This window comes from Ornithorhynchus anatinus, chromosome 3 (assembly GCF_004115215.2).
Source record: "Ornithorhynchus anatinus isolate Pmale09 chromosome 3, mOrnAna1.pri.v4, whole genome shotgun sequence".
NCBI classification, from domain to species: domain Eukaryota; kingdom Metazoa; phylum Chordata; class Mammalia; order Monotremata; family Ornithorhynchidae; genus Ornithorhynchus; species Ornithorhynchus anatinus.
In genome coordinates this window covers 8,915,394-8,933,874 of record NC_041730.1, presented here as the reverse complement: position 1 = coordinate 8,933,874, position 18,481 = coordinate 8,915,394, and the positions used below count along the sequence as shown (strand labels likewise).

At 48.3% G+C, this 18,481-nt stretch overlaps 1 protein-coding gene across 2 annotated transcripts in view; it reads right to left on the bottom strand.

The window, feature by feature from the left end:
* The window catches only part of USH1C (USH1 protein network component harmonin), a 70,653-nt gene that overhangs the window by 38,063 nt on the left and 14,109 nt on the right, over positions 1-18,481 (bottom strand). For both annotated transcript variants that reach the window (XM_039911372.1, XM_039911371.1), the window contains exons 5-13: positions 12,539-12,647; positions 12,411-12,435; positions 11,498-11,555; positions 10,870-10,973; positions 5,611-5,695; positions 5,219-5,278; positions 3,591-3,647; positions 1,656-1,798; positions 220-285 (exon numbers count right to left, since the gene is read on the bottom strand). In XM_039911372.1, the coding sequence (XP_039767306.1) occupies positions 220-285; positions 1,656-1,798; positions 3,591-3,647; positions 5,219-5,278; positions 5,611-5,695; positions 10,870-10,973; positions 11,498-11,555; positions 12,411-12,435; positions 12,539-12,647 (707 nt within the window). The remainder of the gene's footprint in view (positions 1-219; positions 286-1,655; positions 1,799-3,590; positions 3,648-5,218; positions 5,279-5,610; positions 5,696-10,869; positions 10,974-11,497; positions 11,556-12,410; positions 12,436-12,538; positions 12,648-18,481) is intronic.

Below are 18,481 nucleotides of genomic sequence, written 5' to 3'. Positions count from 1 at the left end.
AAAGAAAATACCAGACAGGAAGGCTTCGGCACTGGGGAAAATCAGACAGGGAGACAGACTAACTGAAGGCTGAGCCAATGACCGCCCTTCTTTGGCGGACCTTCTTGCTTCCATCACTGACTCAAATGCTTTTGCACAAATGCCTGAGCCAATCCATTTTTCTCTCTCTCCACAGTCACTCCCCACTGGCATCGTCACCCCAAGGGGATGTGAACTCACTGGTCCATTTCTTTGCGAAATCTTTCATTTTCTTCTGCAGCTTTCTGAGCGATTTCCTTTTTCCTCCTACAAGAAAATACAGATTTGCATTTGTACCAACAAAATTGTCCCCATGAATCATCCCTGATGTGGGAGGGCCTGGGCCAGAGGTGCCTATTTGGAGGGCTTTTGCATTCAATCAATAATTTTTGAGCACTTTCTGGGTGTGGAGCACGGTGAGAGTACTGTGAACTTGGGAGAGTACATTAGAGTTGACGGCTCTATGCTATTTTACATAGATTTGAACTTGTGAGCTCCTTGGGGCAGGGTGTTTGTCTCTTGCTTATTTTGAGCTTCTCATGTTCTTAATATAGTACATGACGTCCAGTGGTTGCTCAATAAATGCTGATAATAATAATGGTATTTGTTAAGCGCTCACAATATGGCAAGCACCGTTCTAAGCGCTAGGGTAGATACGAGATCATCATTCTTTCATTCAATCGTATTTACTGAGCACTTACTGTGTGCAGAGCACTAAACTAAGCGCTTGGAAAGTACAGTTTGGCAACAAATAGAGACAATCCCTTCTCAACAACGGGCTCACAGTCTAGAAGGGGGCTGTGTCACATGGGGCTCACGAGAGAGTAGGATTTCATTCCCACTTTACAGATGAGGAAGCTGAGGTACAGAGAAGTGAAGCGACTTGCCCAACATCACACAGCAGGCAAGTGGTGGACTCCACATTAGATTCCCCCGACTACCAAGCCCATGCTCCTTCTACTACCCGACACTGCATGATTATTTATATTAAAGTCTGTCTCATCTTCTAGACTTGAAAGTTCCTTGTGGGAAGGGATCACATCTACCAACTCTATTTCGTTCTACTTTCTCAAGTGCATAATACAATGGTGTACGTAAAATAAGTGCTCAGTAAGTATCAGTGATGGCCTGATTGATTAGGGTTTGGGTGGAGGTTGTGGGAAGGGGGACTCCGTCTCTGATGACAGACAGGCTCACTGCTTTCTTGTCTTGTCTCACGCTGTCGAATCGTCTCCGACCCATAGAGAAGCCACGGACACGTCTCTCCCACAACACCCCACCTCCATCTGCAATCGTTCTGGTAGTGTATCCATAGAGTTTTCTTGGTAAAAATATAGAAGTGGTTTAACATTGCCTCCTTCCACATAGTAAAATTCAGGCTCTGCCCTCAACTCTTCCCAAATCACTGCTGCCCAGCTTAGGTGAGTTTTGACTTGTAGTAGCTTGCCTTCATTCAAAGGTATTTATTGAGTGCTTACTGTGGGCAGAGCACTGTACAAAAAGCTTGGGAGAGTACAATAATAATGAACACATTCCCTTCCTGTCTTGGGGCGCGGGTCCACACCCTTCCACCATCTCCCCCTCGCCCCCACCCACTGTGTCCTCCCCCCCCAACCCCAACCTCCACCCCTGCTCACTGCTTCTCTTTCTCCTCCTGCTCCTTGAAGATCTTGTTGGCCTCCATGGCCAACCGCTTCTGCTGCATCAGCTCCTGCCGCGCCAGGTCCCGCTGCCGGCCCTCGGCCTGCCGCTCCCGCTCCGTCATAAACAGCTCCCGGCCCTGCCGCCCACAGATGCCAGCTCAGTCCGGTGCCCGCTCAGCAGACCCTCCGAGGAGGTACCCCTCGTCCCTCCCCGTCAAGGTTAGGGAAGCAGCGTGGCTCAGTGGAAAGAGCCTGGGCTTCGGAGTCAGAGGTCACGGGTTCGACTCCCGGCTCTGCCACTTGTCAGCTGGGTGACTGCGGGCGAGTCACTTCACTTCTCTGTGCCTCAGTTACCTCATCTGTAAAATGGGGATTAACCGTGAGCCTCACGTGGGACGACCTGATGACCCTGTATCTCCCCCAGCGCCTAGAACAGTGCTCTGCACATAGTAAGCGCTTAACAAATACCAACATTATTAAGGTTGTCATCCCTCGAGGCTCGCCCCGACCAGCGATTCCTCACCATTCCTCGCCCGTTGCTCTGGTCAAGCTGGGCTCGGCTGTCTGAGCAAATGAAATTGGGGCAGGGAGTGAGTTCTTACTATGTGCCAGGCACTGTGCTAAGTGCCGGGCACATGTAGGACAATCAGATCAGACACAGTCCCCATCCTACACGGGCTTCACGGTCTAAGTGGGAGAGAAGACAGATTATTATAAAGTCTGTCTCCCCGTGTAGACCGCAAGCTCCTTATGGGCAGCTATCATGACTACTAACTCTGCTGTACTGTACTTTCCCAAATGCTTAGTCCAGTGCTCTGCACACAGTAATAATAACAATAATAATAATGTCGGCACTTATTAAGCGCTTACTATGTGCAGAGCACTGTTCTAAGCGCTGGGGTAGATACAGGGTAATCAGGTTGTCCCACGTGAGGCTCACAGTTAATCCCCATTTTACAGATGAGGTAACTGAGGCACAGAGAAGCAAAGTGATTTGCCCACAGTCACACAGCTGACAAGTGACCGACTGATTGCAATATTTACCGGACAAGAAAACTGAGGTCACAGAGGTTAAATGACTGGCCCAAGGTCACGCAGCAGGCAAGCGGCAGAAGCAGGATTAGAACTCAGGTTACCTGACTCGTCTTTCCGAGCTCCCTCTACTAGGCTCTCCTACTGGTCCTCCCACCTTATCGGCCCCCAAGGGATGCTGGGGTCTGTGGCCGGCGGCACTGCTTCGGCCTCATCCCACCCAGGACCCTACGGGATGTCTGTTTCCAGAGAAACGGAGATTCCCTGAAAGTGGGAAAACTCTCTGAAGGTGAGGGGGCTCTCTGTAGGTTGGGGGGCTATCTCCAGGTGGGGAAACTGCAGGCAGGGAAACTTCCGCATGTGGGGAAACTCTGCGGCGGGGGGACCGAAACTCTCCAGATGTGGGGGACTATCAGGTGGGGGGACTCTCTGCACGGGGGATAACTCTCTGCGGAGGGGCCGGGGAGGGCACGCTCCGCGAATTAGGGGACTCTCTCCAGGTTCAGGGCACGCTCTGCCAGCAGCTCTGCATGAGGGAAAACTCTCTCCATAAGTGGGGGACTCTCTGCAGGAGGGGAGACTTCACTCAGATGGGTGAACTTTCTGCAGGTGGGAAGACTCAAGGGGGCCAGGGACCGGGGCCAGGGGAACCCTGTAGGCGGAGCCCCTCCTGCAGGGTACAAGTCTGCCCGCCTCCCAGGTCAGAGAGCCGAACCTGGCGCTGGCTACTGACTGCACTCAGAGATGGAGGACTGAGATAGGGGGGTGCAGACAGGGAGAGGAACTTGGGACCAGGCCTGGAGAAGAGCAGTGTGCAGTCCCCAGGGTCCCTGGGGTCTCAGGGTTCCGTTTCAATTTTCAGCGCTCCCTTGCTGATTCGCAGCAGAGGGGACTCACGGCTCCTGCCACGACGGAGAGGGTCAGACTGCGGCTGGCCTTCAACACGCTCACCGCCTGAGTGGAGAGGGGACACAGGAAGTGGGTAAAGTCAGAATCAGCCGGTGGCCCATCAGGGACCAACTCCCCGGGCCGGAGGGCCCTCGACTGGCACGACGAGACCGCCTCTACCCCTCCCCGACATCCTCCCTCCGACTTGGAACTCGCTTCCTCTTCACAACCTATAGCCCACCACTCTCCCTACATTCAAAACCCTCCTAAAACCACACTTCCTCCACGAGGCCTTCTCTGACTAAGCCCTCATCGCCTCTATTATTATTACGGTGCTTGTTAAGCACTTACTATGTGCCAAACACTGTTCTAAGCACTCAACAGATATAAGTGAATCAGGTTGGACACAGTCCCTGTCCCACATGACACAGAGTAGAGCTGGGATAATAATAATAATGATGGTAGTTGTTAGTGCTTACTATGTGCAAAACACTGTTCTAAGCACTGGGGAGATACAAGGTGATCAGGTCGTCCCACGTGGGGCTCACAGTCTTAATCCCAATTTTACAGATGAAGTAACTGAGGCACGGAAAAGTTAAGTGACTTGCCCACGGTCTCACAGCTGACGAGTGGCGTGGCCGGCATTAGAACCCATGACCTCTGACTCCCAAGCCGGGGCTCTTTCCACTGAGCCACGCTGCTACACTGGGATTAGAACCCAGATCATTCTGACTCCCAGGCCTGTGCTCTATCCACTAAGCCACCCTGCTTCTACCTTCCCTCCCATCTGAATCAACTATGTACTTATCTGTGTACCCCTGGGAGTCAGAAGGACCTCAGTTCTAATTCTGGCTCCGCCACATGTCTGCTGTGTGACCTTGGGCAAGTCACTTAACTTCTCTGTACCTCAGTTTCCTCATCTGTAAAATGGGGATTAAGAGTGTGAGCCCCCTGTGGGACAGGGACTGTGTCCAACCTGATTAACCTGTATTTACCCCAGTGCTTAGAACAGTGGCTGGCACATAGTGCTTAAAAATGCCATAATTACTATAATTATAATTATATAATTATATAATTATATATTATAGTATAATTAAATATAATTATAATTGAGAAGCAGCGTGGCTCAGTGGAAAGAGCACGGGCTTTGGAGTCAGAGGTCATGGGTTCGAAACCCGGCTCGGCCATTTGTCAGCTGTTTGACTTTGGGCAAGTCACTTAACTTCTCGGTGCCTCAGTTACCTCATCTGTAAAATGGGGATTAAGACCGTGAACCCCACGTGGGACAACCTGATTCCCCTGTGTCTCCCCCAGCGCTTAGAACAGTGCTCGGCACATAGTAAGCGCTTAACAAATACCCACATTATTATAATTACCCCAGGCCCATGGCACTCTGCCATTATCCCATCTGTCTTTTATTTTAATGTCCATCTCCCTCCTGTAGATATTGTAGATGGTTAATTCCTTATTGGTCAGGGATTGCATCTACCAACCTTATTGTATTTTATTTTCCCAAGTGCTTAGTACAGTGCTCTTCACACAGTAAGCACTGAAAAAATAAGAGTGATTGATTGAGCACCTCCCGCCAAGTGCACAAGGCAAGACCAGGGGCCCACACAGGTAAGTGTTCTGCTCACCTCCTTGTGGTCCAGGTTGGAGAAGTCGATGCCATTCACTTCCACGATCTGGTCGCCAGCCTGGAGGAGAGTGGAAATAGGCTGATGTCCCTTCTTCCAGTGGGTACAATTGGCAGGTGTTCCCCCCTTCTAGCCTGTAAGCTCACTGTGGGCCGGGAATGTGTCTGCTTATTGTTGTTCTGTACTCTCCCAAGCACTTAGTACAGTAGTCTGTACTGTAAGTGCTCAAAAAATACGATCGACTGACTGAATGACGGAATAAATACCACAGGACCTGGACACCACACCCTCTTCGCCCTCACCCACCCTGTGATGTGGCTATTTTGATTCCCTGCAAGGGGCTGCGAAGCCAGTTCAGTCACCCACGCGGCTCCCTCCATCCTGACGCTCACCTCCAACCCGACCTCAGCGGAGAGCGAGCCTGGCTTCACGCTGCTGATGAAGATGCCGGGCTTCTGGCAGGGACCACTCGAAATGCTAAAGCAAAGAAAGAATGGTGGGAAAATCTGCACAGTCCCCGGGAGATGCGGTAACGTCCAACTTTATCAATCGATCGGTCATGTTTATTGAGTGCCCATTTTGTGCAGAACACTGTACTAAATTGCTTGGGAGAGAGCAGTACAATAGTGGATGGACATGATCTCTGCCCTGAGAAGCTAAGTGGATAGAGCATGGGCCTGGGAGCCAGAAGGACCTGGGTTCTAATTCTGACTCTGCCATTTCTCTGTTGCAGGACCTCGGGTAACTCACTTCACTTCTCTGGACTTCAGTTCCTTCATCTGTAAAACGGGGATTAAGACTGTGAGCCCCACGAGGGACTGTTGTCCAACCTGGTTACCTTCTATCTCTCCCAAAGTTCAGAACAGTGCTTGGCACATAGTAAGCACTTAACAAATACCATTATTATTATTTTATTGTTTAGTGCTGGAGGCAGACATCACAATTAATTACAGAGTGGGGAAGCGGCAGAATATGGAGATGTATATATAAGGGCTTAGGAGTGTGGTGGAAGTACCAAAATGGTTTTTTTTCCCCTTCTCTTTTTCACAAAGAGGCTGCCTAAGATGGCCGACCGGAAAGCCAAGTTGGAGGGAGGAACAGCTAAATAATAACGATGGCATTCGTTTCGTACTTACTGTGTGCCAAGCACTGTACTAAGCACTGGGGTAGATACAAGATAATGGGGTCGGACACAGCCCCTCTCACAAGAGGGTCACGGTCTTAAGGGGAGGGAGAACGAGTGTTAAATCCCCACTTTCCAAATGAGGGTGTTTTTTTTTTGAAAGCTGGATGTATTGAACTCAGTACTTCCTGGTGGGATATACTAAATCAGGAAGACCAGGGAACAGGCATCCCAGTCAGTCAATTAGCTGTATTTATTGAGTGTTTCTTTTGCGCAGAGCTCTGTACTAAGCGCTTGGGAGAGAACCACAGACTCCTAACCAACAACAATAATGTATATTACTGCTGAGACATTCCAAAGATTGTTCCCATCCGTGACTGATCTGATTATCTTGTATCTATGCCAGTGCTTAGCAGAGTGTTTGGCAGAGAGAAAGTGCTTGGCAAATACCACTATTATGACATGTTTCCTCACTTCCGGGAGCTTACACTTTAATGAGGGAAATAAACAGAAAACTAAGGAGTTGAGTCAAACCACGTAATTGAGAAGCAGTGAGGCCTAATGGAAAAGGACTCGGGCTGGGAGTCAGAGAGCCTGAGTTTTAATCGCAGCTGCGACCTTGCACACGTTACTTTGATCTGCCGTCGAGTTTCCTCATCTGTAAAATGGGAATCTGATTCCTGTTCTCCCTCCTACTTGGATTGTGAGCCTCAGGGGGCACAGGGACTGTGTCCAACCTGATTATCTTCTAATAACCCCAGGGCTTAGTACAGTGCCTGGCACATACTAAGCACCTCTAGACTGTAAACTCACGTGGGCAGGGAATGTTTGTTGTTGTATTGTACTCTCTCAAGCCCTTAGTACAGTGCTCTGCACACAGTAAGCACTCAATAAATATGATTGATTATTAGACTTTGGGCCTCATGTAGGACAGGGATTGTGTCTGACTTGACTATCTTAAACATTATGCTTAGCACCAAGTAAGTGCTTAACAAACACCACTATTATTATTATTATTAGACTTTGAGCCCCATGGCGGGACAGAGATTTTTCTGACTTGATCATCTTAGTAAGCATTTTTATAGTATTTGTTAAGCACCTGCTAGGTCTCGAAGGCTGTTCTAAGTGCTGGGTAAGGTACAGGTCAATTAGATCAGACACAGTCCCTGTCCTGCATGGGGCTCACAGTCTAAGTAGGAGAGAGAACAGGTACTGAAACTCCATTTTGCAGTTGAGGAAACTGAGGCACAGAGAAGTGAAGTGACTTGCCCAAGGTCACATAGCAAGCAATCTGCAGAGCCGGAATTAGAACCCAGGTCCTCTGACTCGAAGGCTAGCATGGCTTAGTGGATAGAGCATGGGCCTGGGAGTCAGAAGGACCTGGCTTCTTATTCCGGCTCCTCCACAGTGTAACAGTTAATGGACGCATTCTCTGCCCACAACAAGCTTCCGGTCTAGCTTACGCCCTGCTAGGCCAGAAGTTCTTCCTTCCTTCCAAACAATCTCTCCTGCTGAAGAGCAAACAATCAGCCACGAATGTGCAACATCCTCACTGGCCAGCCAGGACCATGCATCTTCCAATCGATCAATCATATTTACTAAGTACTTACTTTGGGCAGAATACTGTACTAAGCATTTGGGAAAGTACAATATAATGGAGCTGGTAGACATGCCCCTTGCCCACAGTGAGCTTGCAATTCTAGATGTGGAGACAGACATTAGAGAAGCAGTGTGGCTCCGTGGAAAGAGCCCGGGCTTGGAAGTCAGAGGTCATGGGTTCTAATCCCGGCTCCACAGCTTGTCAGATGGGTGACCTTGGGCAAGTCACTTAACTTCTCTGTGCCTCAGTTACCTCATCTGTAAAATGGGGATTAAGACTGTGAGCCTCACGTGGGACAACCTGATTACCCTGTATATACCCCAGTGCTTAGAACAGTGCTCTGCACATAGTAAGTGCTTAACAAATACCAACATTATTATTATTATAAATAAATAATCCTCCCGTTAGGAGCGGGTAAAAGAGGCCGTGTGGGATAGAACAAAGGACTTATTGCTGTCTCGATTAATGGCAGCTCGAGAGAGTGTGAGCAGCATGGCATTAACCAGTAATTCAATGCTCAGTTTTCTTCACTCAGGTTCTCGGGTCTGAAAACTTCATGGCTGGACCCAAGCCTCATCCATCAATTTTATTTTTGTTCCTGCCCTTTCCTCTCCACCCAAACTGCCACCATGTTAATACAATCGCTCATCTTATTCCATCTGGATTACTTCATCAGCCTCCTTGCTGACCTCCCAACCTCCTGTCTCTCCCCACTCCAGTCCAAACTTCACTTCTCTGCCTGGATCAACTTTCTACAAAAACATTTGGGACATGTCACCCACCTCCTCCAAAATCTCCAGTGGTTGTCCATCCACCTCTGTATCAAACAAACAAAAACTCCGAATAATTGGCTTTAAAGCACTCCATCACTCTGTTCCCGCCTACCTCACCTCGCTTCTCTCCTTCTACAACCGAGCCTGTATACTCTGCTCCTCCGGTGCTAACCTTCTTACAGTGCTTTGATCTCACCTGTCTCTCCACCAACCCCTGGTCCACGTCCTGCCTCTGCCCTGGAATGCCCTCTCTCCTCAAATCCAACAATTACTCTCCCCACCTTCAAAGCCCTAATAATAATAATAGTATTTGTTAAGCGCTTACTATGTGCCAAGCACTGTTATAAGCACTGGGGTAGATACAAGGTAATGAGTTTGTCCCACATGGGGCTCATCATCTTAATCCCCATTTTACAGATGAGGTAACTGAGGCACAGAGAGGTTCAGTGACTTGCCCAAAGTCACACAGCAGACAAGTGTGTGTGGGCTATTGAGAGCACATCTCCTCCAGGAAGCCTTCCCAGACTAAGCCCCATCTTTCTTCACCTCCCACTCCCTTCTGCATTGCTCTGACTTGCTCCCTTTGCCCTCCCCTCACCCATCCCAAGCCCCAGCCCCACAGCACTTATGTATATAGCTGTCATTTTATTTATTTGTAATAATGCCTTTCTCCCCTATTCTAGACTGTGAGCTTGTTGTGGGCAGGGAATGTTACCATTTATTCTTGTATTGTACTTTCCCAAGCACTTTGTACAGTGCTCTGCACACAGTAAGCACTTAATAAATATGAGTGACTGAATGAATGAATGATTTTTTTGTTTTATTTTGTTTTTGTTTTATTTGGTATTTGGTATGGGATTACTATATGCCAGTGCTTACTGTTCTAAGCACTGGGGTAGACACAGAGTAATCAGGTTGGACACAGTCTATGTCCCACTTGGAGCTCATAGCCTTAATCCCCATTTTACAGATGAGGTAATGGAGGCCCAGAGAATGAAATGATTTGCACAGGGTCGCACAGCAGCAGACAAGTGGCAGAGCCAGAATTAGTTCTCCTTTGGCTCTCTAGTTCTCCCTCGAGAAATGCATCCTGGATTGTTCATCCACTGAGTTATCCAAGCCCCCCTTGAACCTGCTGATATTTTCTATCTTCCCCAAAAATTCAACATGCTGATCACCCCTCGAAGGGACCACCCCCCTACCTGCTCTGCCTGCTCTGAGGCCCCCTGGCTCCATGTCTCAGTGTCTCCTGCTGGGAGCTGAAGCTACATTTTGAAAAATGCCTCCGTCTAGTAGTCCAGGAACCTGGGTTAGAGTCCCAGCTGTGCCACTGACCTGCTGCGTGATCTTGAGCAAGTCATTTAACCTTCCTGTAACTCATCTGTAGCTATGGGGCTAATAATATCTGCCTTTCCCTACCTCAAAGTTGTGTGGTGAGGATATAATGAGATCATTAGAAGCTCATTGGAAAATAAAAGTGCTTAACAAATAATGAGGAGCAGTGTGGCCTAGTGGAAAGAGCCCAGGACTAGGGAATCAGGAGACCTACGTCCTAATCCCTGCTCCGCCATTTGCCTGCTGTGTGACTTTGGGCTAATCACAACTTCTCTGGACTTCAGTTTCTTCATCTGTAAAATGTGGATTTAAATACCTGCTCTCCCTCCTCCTTACACTGGCAGCCCCATGTGGAACCAGAATCATGTGTGATCTGATTGGGTGGCATCTACACCAGCGTCTAGCACAGTGCTTGGCTCTTAGTAAGCATATAGTAACAACCATAATAATAATGATAATAATAAATGCAAAGTATTTTTTATCACTCCCCAGCTGATTACCCTGTATGTGGTGAGCACCCAGGACTGAGTGACCCTATCTGTCCAGGGGGATACATTGTGAGAAGGGAATGTATTTGTTTATTGTTCTATTGTACTCTCCCAAGCGCTTAATACAGTGCTCTGCACCCAGTAAGTGCTCAATAAACGCGATTGAATGAATGATTTAAGGAAGCTCAGGTGTTAGGGGCTGACACTAAGCCCCTTCCCAGATCAGTGAGGCAGGGCCTGGAGTGGGTCAGGGGCAGGGGTTGGGGAAGAGGCAGGAGTGGGGGTGGGGTCAGGGCCGTCCCCCTCACAAAGGCTCAAGCATCCGCACCCACCTGCAGCCCAGGCCCCGCGAGCCGATCAAACTGATGAAGACTTTCTTCTCCTTGTTCTCCTGGCCCTCGGCCAAGCCCAACCCTGCCAGGCCGCCTCTACCTCCCTGCAGGAAGAGACACGGATGCCGGGATCACCTCACGGAGAGCTCACCGCAAAGACGCAACGTCCGTCCGTCCGCCTGAGCCGCCCCAAATGGAAGTCAAGCCAGGATCTTGGCCCCTGTCTCCGTGATCCCTGCCCTTGAGCCCCCTGCCACGAGGCAGAGAGCCAACAACATCTGGACAGACCCCCAGGCACTTCTCAGACCTCCAAGGGTCTGACTTGGGTTTTCCAGATTTGCTTTTCTCCACACTCACAGGGTCCCAGCAGCACGAGAAATGTCCACATCGCACTGAACCCCTCCCCGGACCTGTGCCCTGCCCGGGGCCCAAATCAGGAACCTTAATCGACTGGGCATCCCAGGCCCCGGGGCACCCCCTTCCTTCCGCATCGGAGCCTCGGGCCCGGGGAGACCCCCGACAGAGGGGACACAGGTTCAGCCCACAAAGGAGATGGAAGCCACCCCTCTCCCCAGAGCAGACCTGGGAGAATCCCACAGATGCCAAAATCAGAAAGCGCACAACTCACCCCGGACTCTGACACAAACTGGTCCACAAACTGCCATTTGAGGGGTTCTTCTGGAGAGCTGGGGAGAGAGGCACGGGAAAAGAGGGAGTGTGGGGAGTGAACTGCCTACCCCAAGGGGATAGCAAAGGGATCTGAGGATGGAGTCGGACTGGTGAGGGGCTGGAGGGTATGCAAGGGGGTAAAGGGGTATGGAGGAGCTGGTGGGGAAAGTTGGAAGTGAGAGGTGGATGGAGGAGGTGGCGGGGGTGGTGAGGAGGTGAATGGGGGAGCTGGTGAGGGGAGATAATAATCATAATAATAACTGTTATATTTGATAAGCACTTACTCTGTGCCAGACACTGTACACTAAATGCTGGGATATATACAAGGTAATTGGGTTGGACACAGTCCCTGTCCCACATAGAGCTCACAGTCTTAATCCCCATTTTACAGATGTGGTAACTGAGGCACAGAGAAATGAAGTGACTGGCCCGAGGTGAAAAAGAAAACAAGTGGAAAAGCTAGGATTAGAACCCAGGTCCTTCCGACTCCCAGACCCACGCTCTATCCACTAAGCCATGCTGCTTCTCTGATGGAGGTGAGGAGGTGGGTAGAGAAGCCGGTTGGAGGGGGTGGAGATGGAGGTGAGGAGGTGGTGGGGGAGACGGAGGTGAGGAGACGGATGGAGAAGCTGGTGGTGAGGAGAGAGGAAGGTGAAGAAATGGGTGGAGAAAGCAGTGGGATGGAGGTGAGGAGGTAGATGAGGGAAACAGGAGCCCACATCTATCAGAGAGCCAAGGTGGCTCCTGTCTCCAAGAGAAACAGGGAGATGGGGGGGGATTGGATTGTTTAAGGGGCTGTAGGAAAGGGGCCTGAGGCGGACAGGAGACTGGGAGCAAAGAGAGGAAGAACAAATAAGGAAGCTGCTGCTCACTGTTTCACGGGTATCATGCCGATGTCTGTAAAAGGAAATGGAGAATTAGAAAACAGTCATTCCCAACACAAGCCCCGCCATCCCTGTTCCCTCTAGGAGTCCCGAGCCAGTTGTCTTGCGGCACTCACGTCTCACTTTGATGGACACTACTTTCTTGGTGCGGATGAGGTTGATGATTTCCTCATGGGTGCACGAGGAGATGGAGTATCCGTTGATCCTGACAATCTCGTCTCCAACCTGACCAGGATGAGAGAGAAAGACAGATGGGGACATAGCCTCTGAGAAGCAGCGTGTCTTAGAGGAAAGAGCAGGGGTTTGGGAGTCTGAGGTCATGGGTTCTAATCCTGGCTCCGCCACTTATCAGCTGAGTGACTTTGGGCAAGTCACTTTGCTTCTCTGTGCCTCAGTTACCTCATCTGTAAAATGGGAATTAAGACTGTGAGCCCCATATAGGACAGGGACCGTGTCTGACCTGATTATCTTGTATCTACCCCAACACTTAGAACACTGACTGGCAAATAATAGCGTTTAACAAATCCCAGATGAAGCTCACAGTCAAAGTAGGAGGGAGAACAGGTATTTAACTCCCATTTTACAGATGAGGACACTGAGGCTCAGAGAAATGAAATTACTTGCCCAAGGTCACACAGCAGCCAAGGAGTAAAGCTGAGATTAGAACCCTCATACCCTAACTTGCAGGCCTGTGATCTTTCCACTGGGCCCATGGTAATATTCAATCATTATCATCATCATCAGTGGTACTTACTGAACACCTACTGTGTTCAGAGTTCTGTACTAGGCTGTGGGAACATACAATCATCATATTTGGAATTTATTGAGCATTTACTGTGTATAAGAGCACAGTACTAAGGGGTCATAAAGTAAAGAGAGTACAACATGATCCCTACCCTCCAGGAGTTGACGATCTAGTGGAGGATATGGACGTTAAAATAAATTAAGGTAGAAGAAGTAACTGAGTGTAAGGATCTGTACAAAAATGCTGAGGGGATGAAGTGAGTATAATACACGCTTAAGGGCATACAGATGGAAATAGAAGACAAAGAGAAGCAGGGTGGCCTAGTGTAAAGAGCATAAGCCTTCCAAGTCAGAGGACCTGAGCTTTAATCCCGGCTCCACCGCTTGCCTGCTGTGTGACCTTGGGCAAGTCACTTCACTTTCCTGTGCCTCAATATCCTCATCTGTATAATCTGATTAAATACCCATTCTCCCTCTTTCTTAGATTGTAAGTCCCTCAAGGGATAGTGACTGTGTCCAACCAGAGTAGCTTGTATCTATCCAGGCATTTATATAGAGTTTTTTATTATTATTATTAGAGCTTTACACATAGTAAATGCTTAACAAATACCTCTATTATATGATTTGGCAGACCCAAATCATAAACACACAATAATAATGTCATTAATTGAGATCCTACCGTGTTCAGACCACTATACTAACCTTAGGAAAGTAATAATAATAATAATTGTGGTATTTGTTAAACACTTACTATGTGCCAGGCACTGTACTAGGCACTGGGGTGGATACAAGCAAATTGGGTTGGACACAGTCTATGTCCCTAGTGGAGCTCACACTTTCATCCCCATTTTACAGATGAGGTCACTGAGGCACAGAGAAGTGAAGTGACTTGCCCAGGGTCACGCAGCAGACAAGTGGCAGAGCCAGGATTAAAACTCATGACCTTCTGACTTCCAGGCCCATGCTCTATCCGTTACACAACGTTGCTTCTCATATAATTGTGGCATGTGCTAAGTGCTTATTACATGGCAGGCATTTTACCAATGGCTGGGGTGGATCCAAGCAAATCGGGTAGGGCACAGTCCCTGTCCCTCATGGGTTTTACAGTGTAATCCCCATTTTCCAGATGAGGCAACTGAAGCACAGATAAGTGAAGTGACTTGTCCAAGATCACACAGCTGACAAGTGGCAGAGCTGGGATTAGAACCCAGTTAATAATAATAATAATAATAATAATAATAATGTTGGTATTTGTTAAGCGCTTACTATGTGCACAGCACTGTTCTAAGCGCTGGGATAGACACAGGGGAATCAGGTTGTCCCACGTGGGGCTCACAGTCTTAATCCCCATTTTACAGATGAGGGAACTGAGGCACAGAGAAGTTAAGTGACTTGCCCACAGTCACACAGCTGACAAGTGGCAGAGCTGGGATTTGAACTCATGAACCCTGACTCCAAAGCCCGTGCTCTTTCCACTGCGCCACACTGCAGTTCCTTCTAATTCTCGGCCCAGACTCTGACCACTAGGCCATGCTGCCTCTACACTACAGCAGAGTTAGAATACGCCATCCTTGCCCACAAGGAGCTTACAGTCTAGCTGAGGAAAATCCGGTGGACTGAAGCTTCTGTTTGGTATGGAAATGAGAAAACTCAAGCAAGTTTTAGAGGTGGGGAGTGATGTATTTTGAAAGGCTTTCTAGGAAAATGACCCATCCGATGACGTTTAGGACAGTCTAGAGAGGGGAGAGGCTGGAGGCAGGGAGACCAGGAGACCAGGCTGCTGTAGCAATCCATCCGGGATGCAGGAACCTGCTTTGGTGATCACTCTAAGCAGAGAGCCAGCAACACAGATGGCAGTGGACACTGGTCAGAGCCCAGTTCAGGTCAGGAGCTGGACAGTGAACACATACTCTAGACAGGCTGGATGTGCCAGCTCCCCGCAGCAGGAATACTGGAAGCTCACTCCCCCACACTGGGCACCACCTCCTCCTTTTTTTCCTTCTTTTTTATGGCATCTGTTAAGCATTTACTACTACTACTAATAATGTTGGTATTTGTTAAGCACTTACTATGTGCAGAGCACTGTTCTAAGCGCTGGGGTAGATACAGGGTAATCAGGTTGTCCCACGTGAGGCTCACAGTTAATCCCCATTTTACAGATGAGGTCACTGAGGCACAGAGAAATTGTGACTTGCCCGCAGTCACACAGCTGACAAGCGGCAGAGCCGGGAGTCGAACCCGTGACCTCTGACTCCGAAGCCCAGGCTCTTTCCACTGAGTCACGCTGCTTCTCCTGCTACTACATGTACTTAGCACTGGGGTAGATTCAAGCTAATCAGGTTGGACACAGTCCCTGTTCTACATGAAGCTCACAGTCTTAATCCCCAGTTTTCAGATGAGGTAACTGAGACCCAGAGGAGTGAAATGATATTGCCCAGGGTCACAGAGCAGTCAAGACAGTCCTCTAGACTGAAAGTTCACTGTGGACAGGGAATGTGTCTATTTATTGTTGTATTGTGCTCTCCCAAGCACTTAGTAAAGTGCTCTGCACACGGTAAGCATTCAATAAATATAATTCAGTGAATGATAAGCATTCAATAAATAAAATTCAATGACAAGAGGCAGAGCCAGAATTAGAATAGTAATAATTATGGTATTTGTTTAGTGCTTACTATGTGCCAGGCACTGTACTAAGCGCTGGGGTGAAAACAAGCAAATCAGGTTGGACCCAGTCCCCGTCCCACGTGGGGCTCGCCATCTAAATCCCCATTTTACAGATGAGGTAACAGGCTCAGAGGAGTGAAGTAACTTGCCCAAGGTGACACAGCAGACAAGTGGCAGAGTTGGGATTAGAACCCTTCTGATTCCCAGGCCCAGGGGTCAAAGTCTCTCAAAATAATTCTTCCTTGGAGAAGAGGAGAAGGGGTCCTAATGAAGAGACAGAGACAGAGGGAGAGAGAGGAAGGGGAGAGAGACAGAGACAGACACTACATTCTCCTCCTCAGTCTTTTCCCCTCTGGATTACTACAATGTATCCCATGTTTTGTTTTGTTTCAGTTGTTTTTTAGAAGCATTTGTTAAGCGCTTATTATGTGCCAGGCATTTTACTAAACACTGGGTAGATACATGCCAATAAGGTTGGACACAGTCTTTGCCCCACATAGGACTCACAGCCTTAATCCCCAGAAGTAGTGGCATAGTGGCCAGAGCATGGGCCTAGTAGTCAATAGGACCTGAGTTTTATTCCTGGCTCTGCCACTTGTCTGCTTTGTGACCATGGGCTAAGTGATTAATTTCTCTGTGCCTCAGTTATATCATCTATAAAATGGAGATTCAGAATAATAATTAATAATTATTATTTTGGTATTTGTTAAGTACTTACTGATTAACAGTGAGCCTCACGTGAGACGACCTGATTATTCTCTATCTCCCCCAGCGCTTAGAACAGTGCTCTGCACATAGTAAGCGCTTAACAAATACCAATATTATTATTATTATTATGTTCCAGGCACTGTACTAAGTGCTGGGGTGGATACAAGAAAATCAGGTTGGACACAGTCCCTGTCCCACATGGGATTCACAGTCTCAATTCCCATTTTACAGATGAGGTAACTGAGATCCAGAGAAGTGAAGTGACTTGCCCAAGGTCACACAGCAGACAAGTGGCAAGGCGGGACTAGAACCCAGGTCCTTCTGACTACCAGGCCCGTGCTCTATTCACTAAGCCTTCCTGCTTGTCATAGCAATCAGGTCAGACACAGTCCCTGTCCTACATGGGGCTCACTTCTAAGTAGGAGGGAGAACAGGCATTTAATCTCCATTTTACAGATGAGGAAACTGAAGCACGGAGAAGTTAAATGATTTATTCATTTAACACAGCAGGCAAGTGGTAGAGTCAGGATTAGAACCCAAGTCCTCCAGTTCCCAGGCCCGTGCTCTTTCCACTAGGCGACACTGCTTCTAATTTAATGGCTGAAATGTGGTATCGAATGTCTATGGGTTGTGAAGCACTATACTACATGTTTGGGAAAGAACAAACTAATAATAATGGTATTTGTTAAGCGTTTACTATGTGCCAGGCACCGTACTAAGCACTGGGAAGGATACAAGCAAATCAAGTTGTCTCATGTGGTGCTCACAGTCACCATTTTTCAGATGAGGTAACTGAGGCACAGAGAAGAGAAGTGACTTGCCTGCAGGCAAGTGGTGGAGCCAGGATTAGAATCCATGACCTTCTGACTCCCAGGCCTGTGCTCTATCCACTATGCCATGCTGCTTCTCTGTAAACAAAAAAGCAGAAGACACAGCCCCAACCCGGGGGGTGGGGATGTCCCCTCCCCACCCAATTGTGAGTTCCACTCTCAATTAATTGTATATTCCCCCTATGCTAACTAGCTGAGGTATGTACACTGTAGGCAAATTATTCTGACACTGACAACTTCTCTGCGTTTCAGTTTCCTCATCTGTAAAATGGGGATTCAATACCTGTCACCCATCTCTTTAGACTGAGCCCCATATAATAATAATGTTGGTATTTGTTAAGCGCTTACTATGTGCAGAGCACTGTTCTAAGCGCTGGGGTAGACACATATGGGATAAAGACTATGTCTGATTACCTGGTGTCTATCACAGCGCTTAGTACAGTGCTTGGCAGAGAGTAGGTGCTTATCAGATACCACAATATGATGATGATGATCACAGTCTAGCAGGCTAGATGGATGTTGCTAGATCGTAAAATCCTAGAGGGCAGGGATCACGTCTTCTAACTCTACTGTATTCCCCCAAGTGCTTAGTACAATGCTCAGCCTATAGTGGACACTCAGCCACTTACTGATTGATTACACGGATTCAGGGTAGTTATCAGGAATAAGTATCATTATCGATTGATCGATCAATACTATTTATTAAGTGCTTACTGTGTGCTGAGTGCTTGGGAGGGTACAATACTGGTAAACATGATCCCTCCCTTCAGGGAGCTTACAGTCTATTGAGTGCAGAGCACTGTACTTGGGACACTTGGGACAGTACAATAGACTTAGTAGACATGCTCTCTGCCCTTAAGGAGCTTCCCTGTAGACTGAAAACTCGTTGTAGGCAGTGAGTGTGTCTACCTACTCTTCCAAGCGCTGAGTACAGTGCTCTGCACATAATAAGTGCTTAATAAATACCACCGATTGATTGATCAGCTTCAATCATTAAACTTTGAGATGTCTTTAGTGCTCCCTGGGCCTGAGGAAGGGAAACAGCTTCCTTTTTTCTTCATCTTTCATACTTGGACTGTGCAGGACACAAGTGGCTCACAGACTGAATCGTTT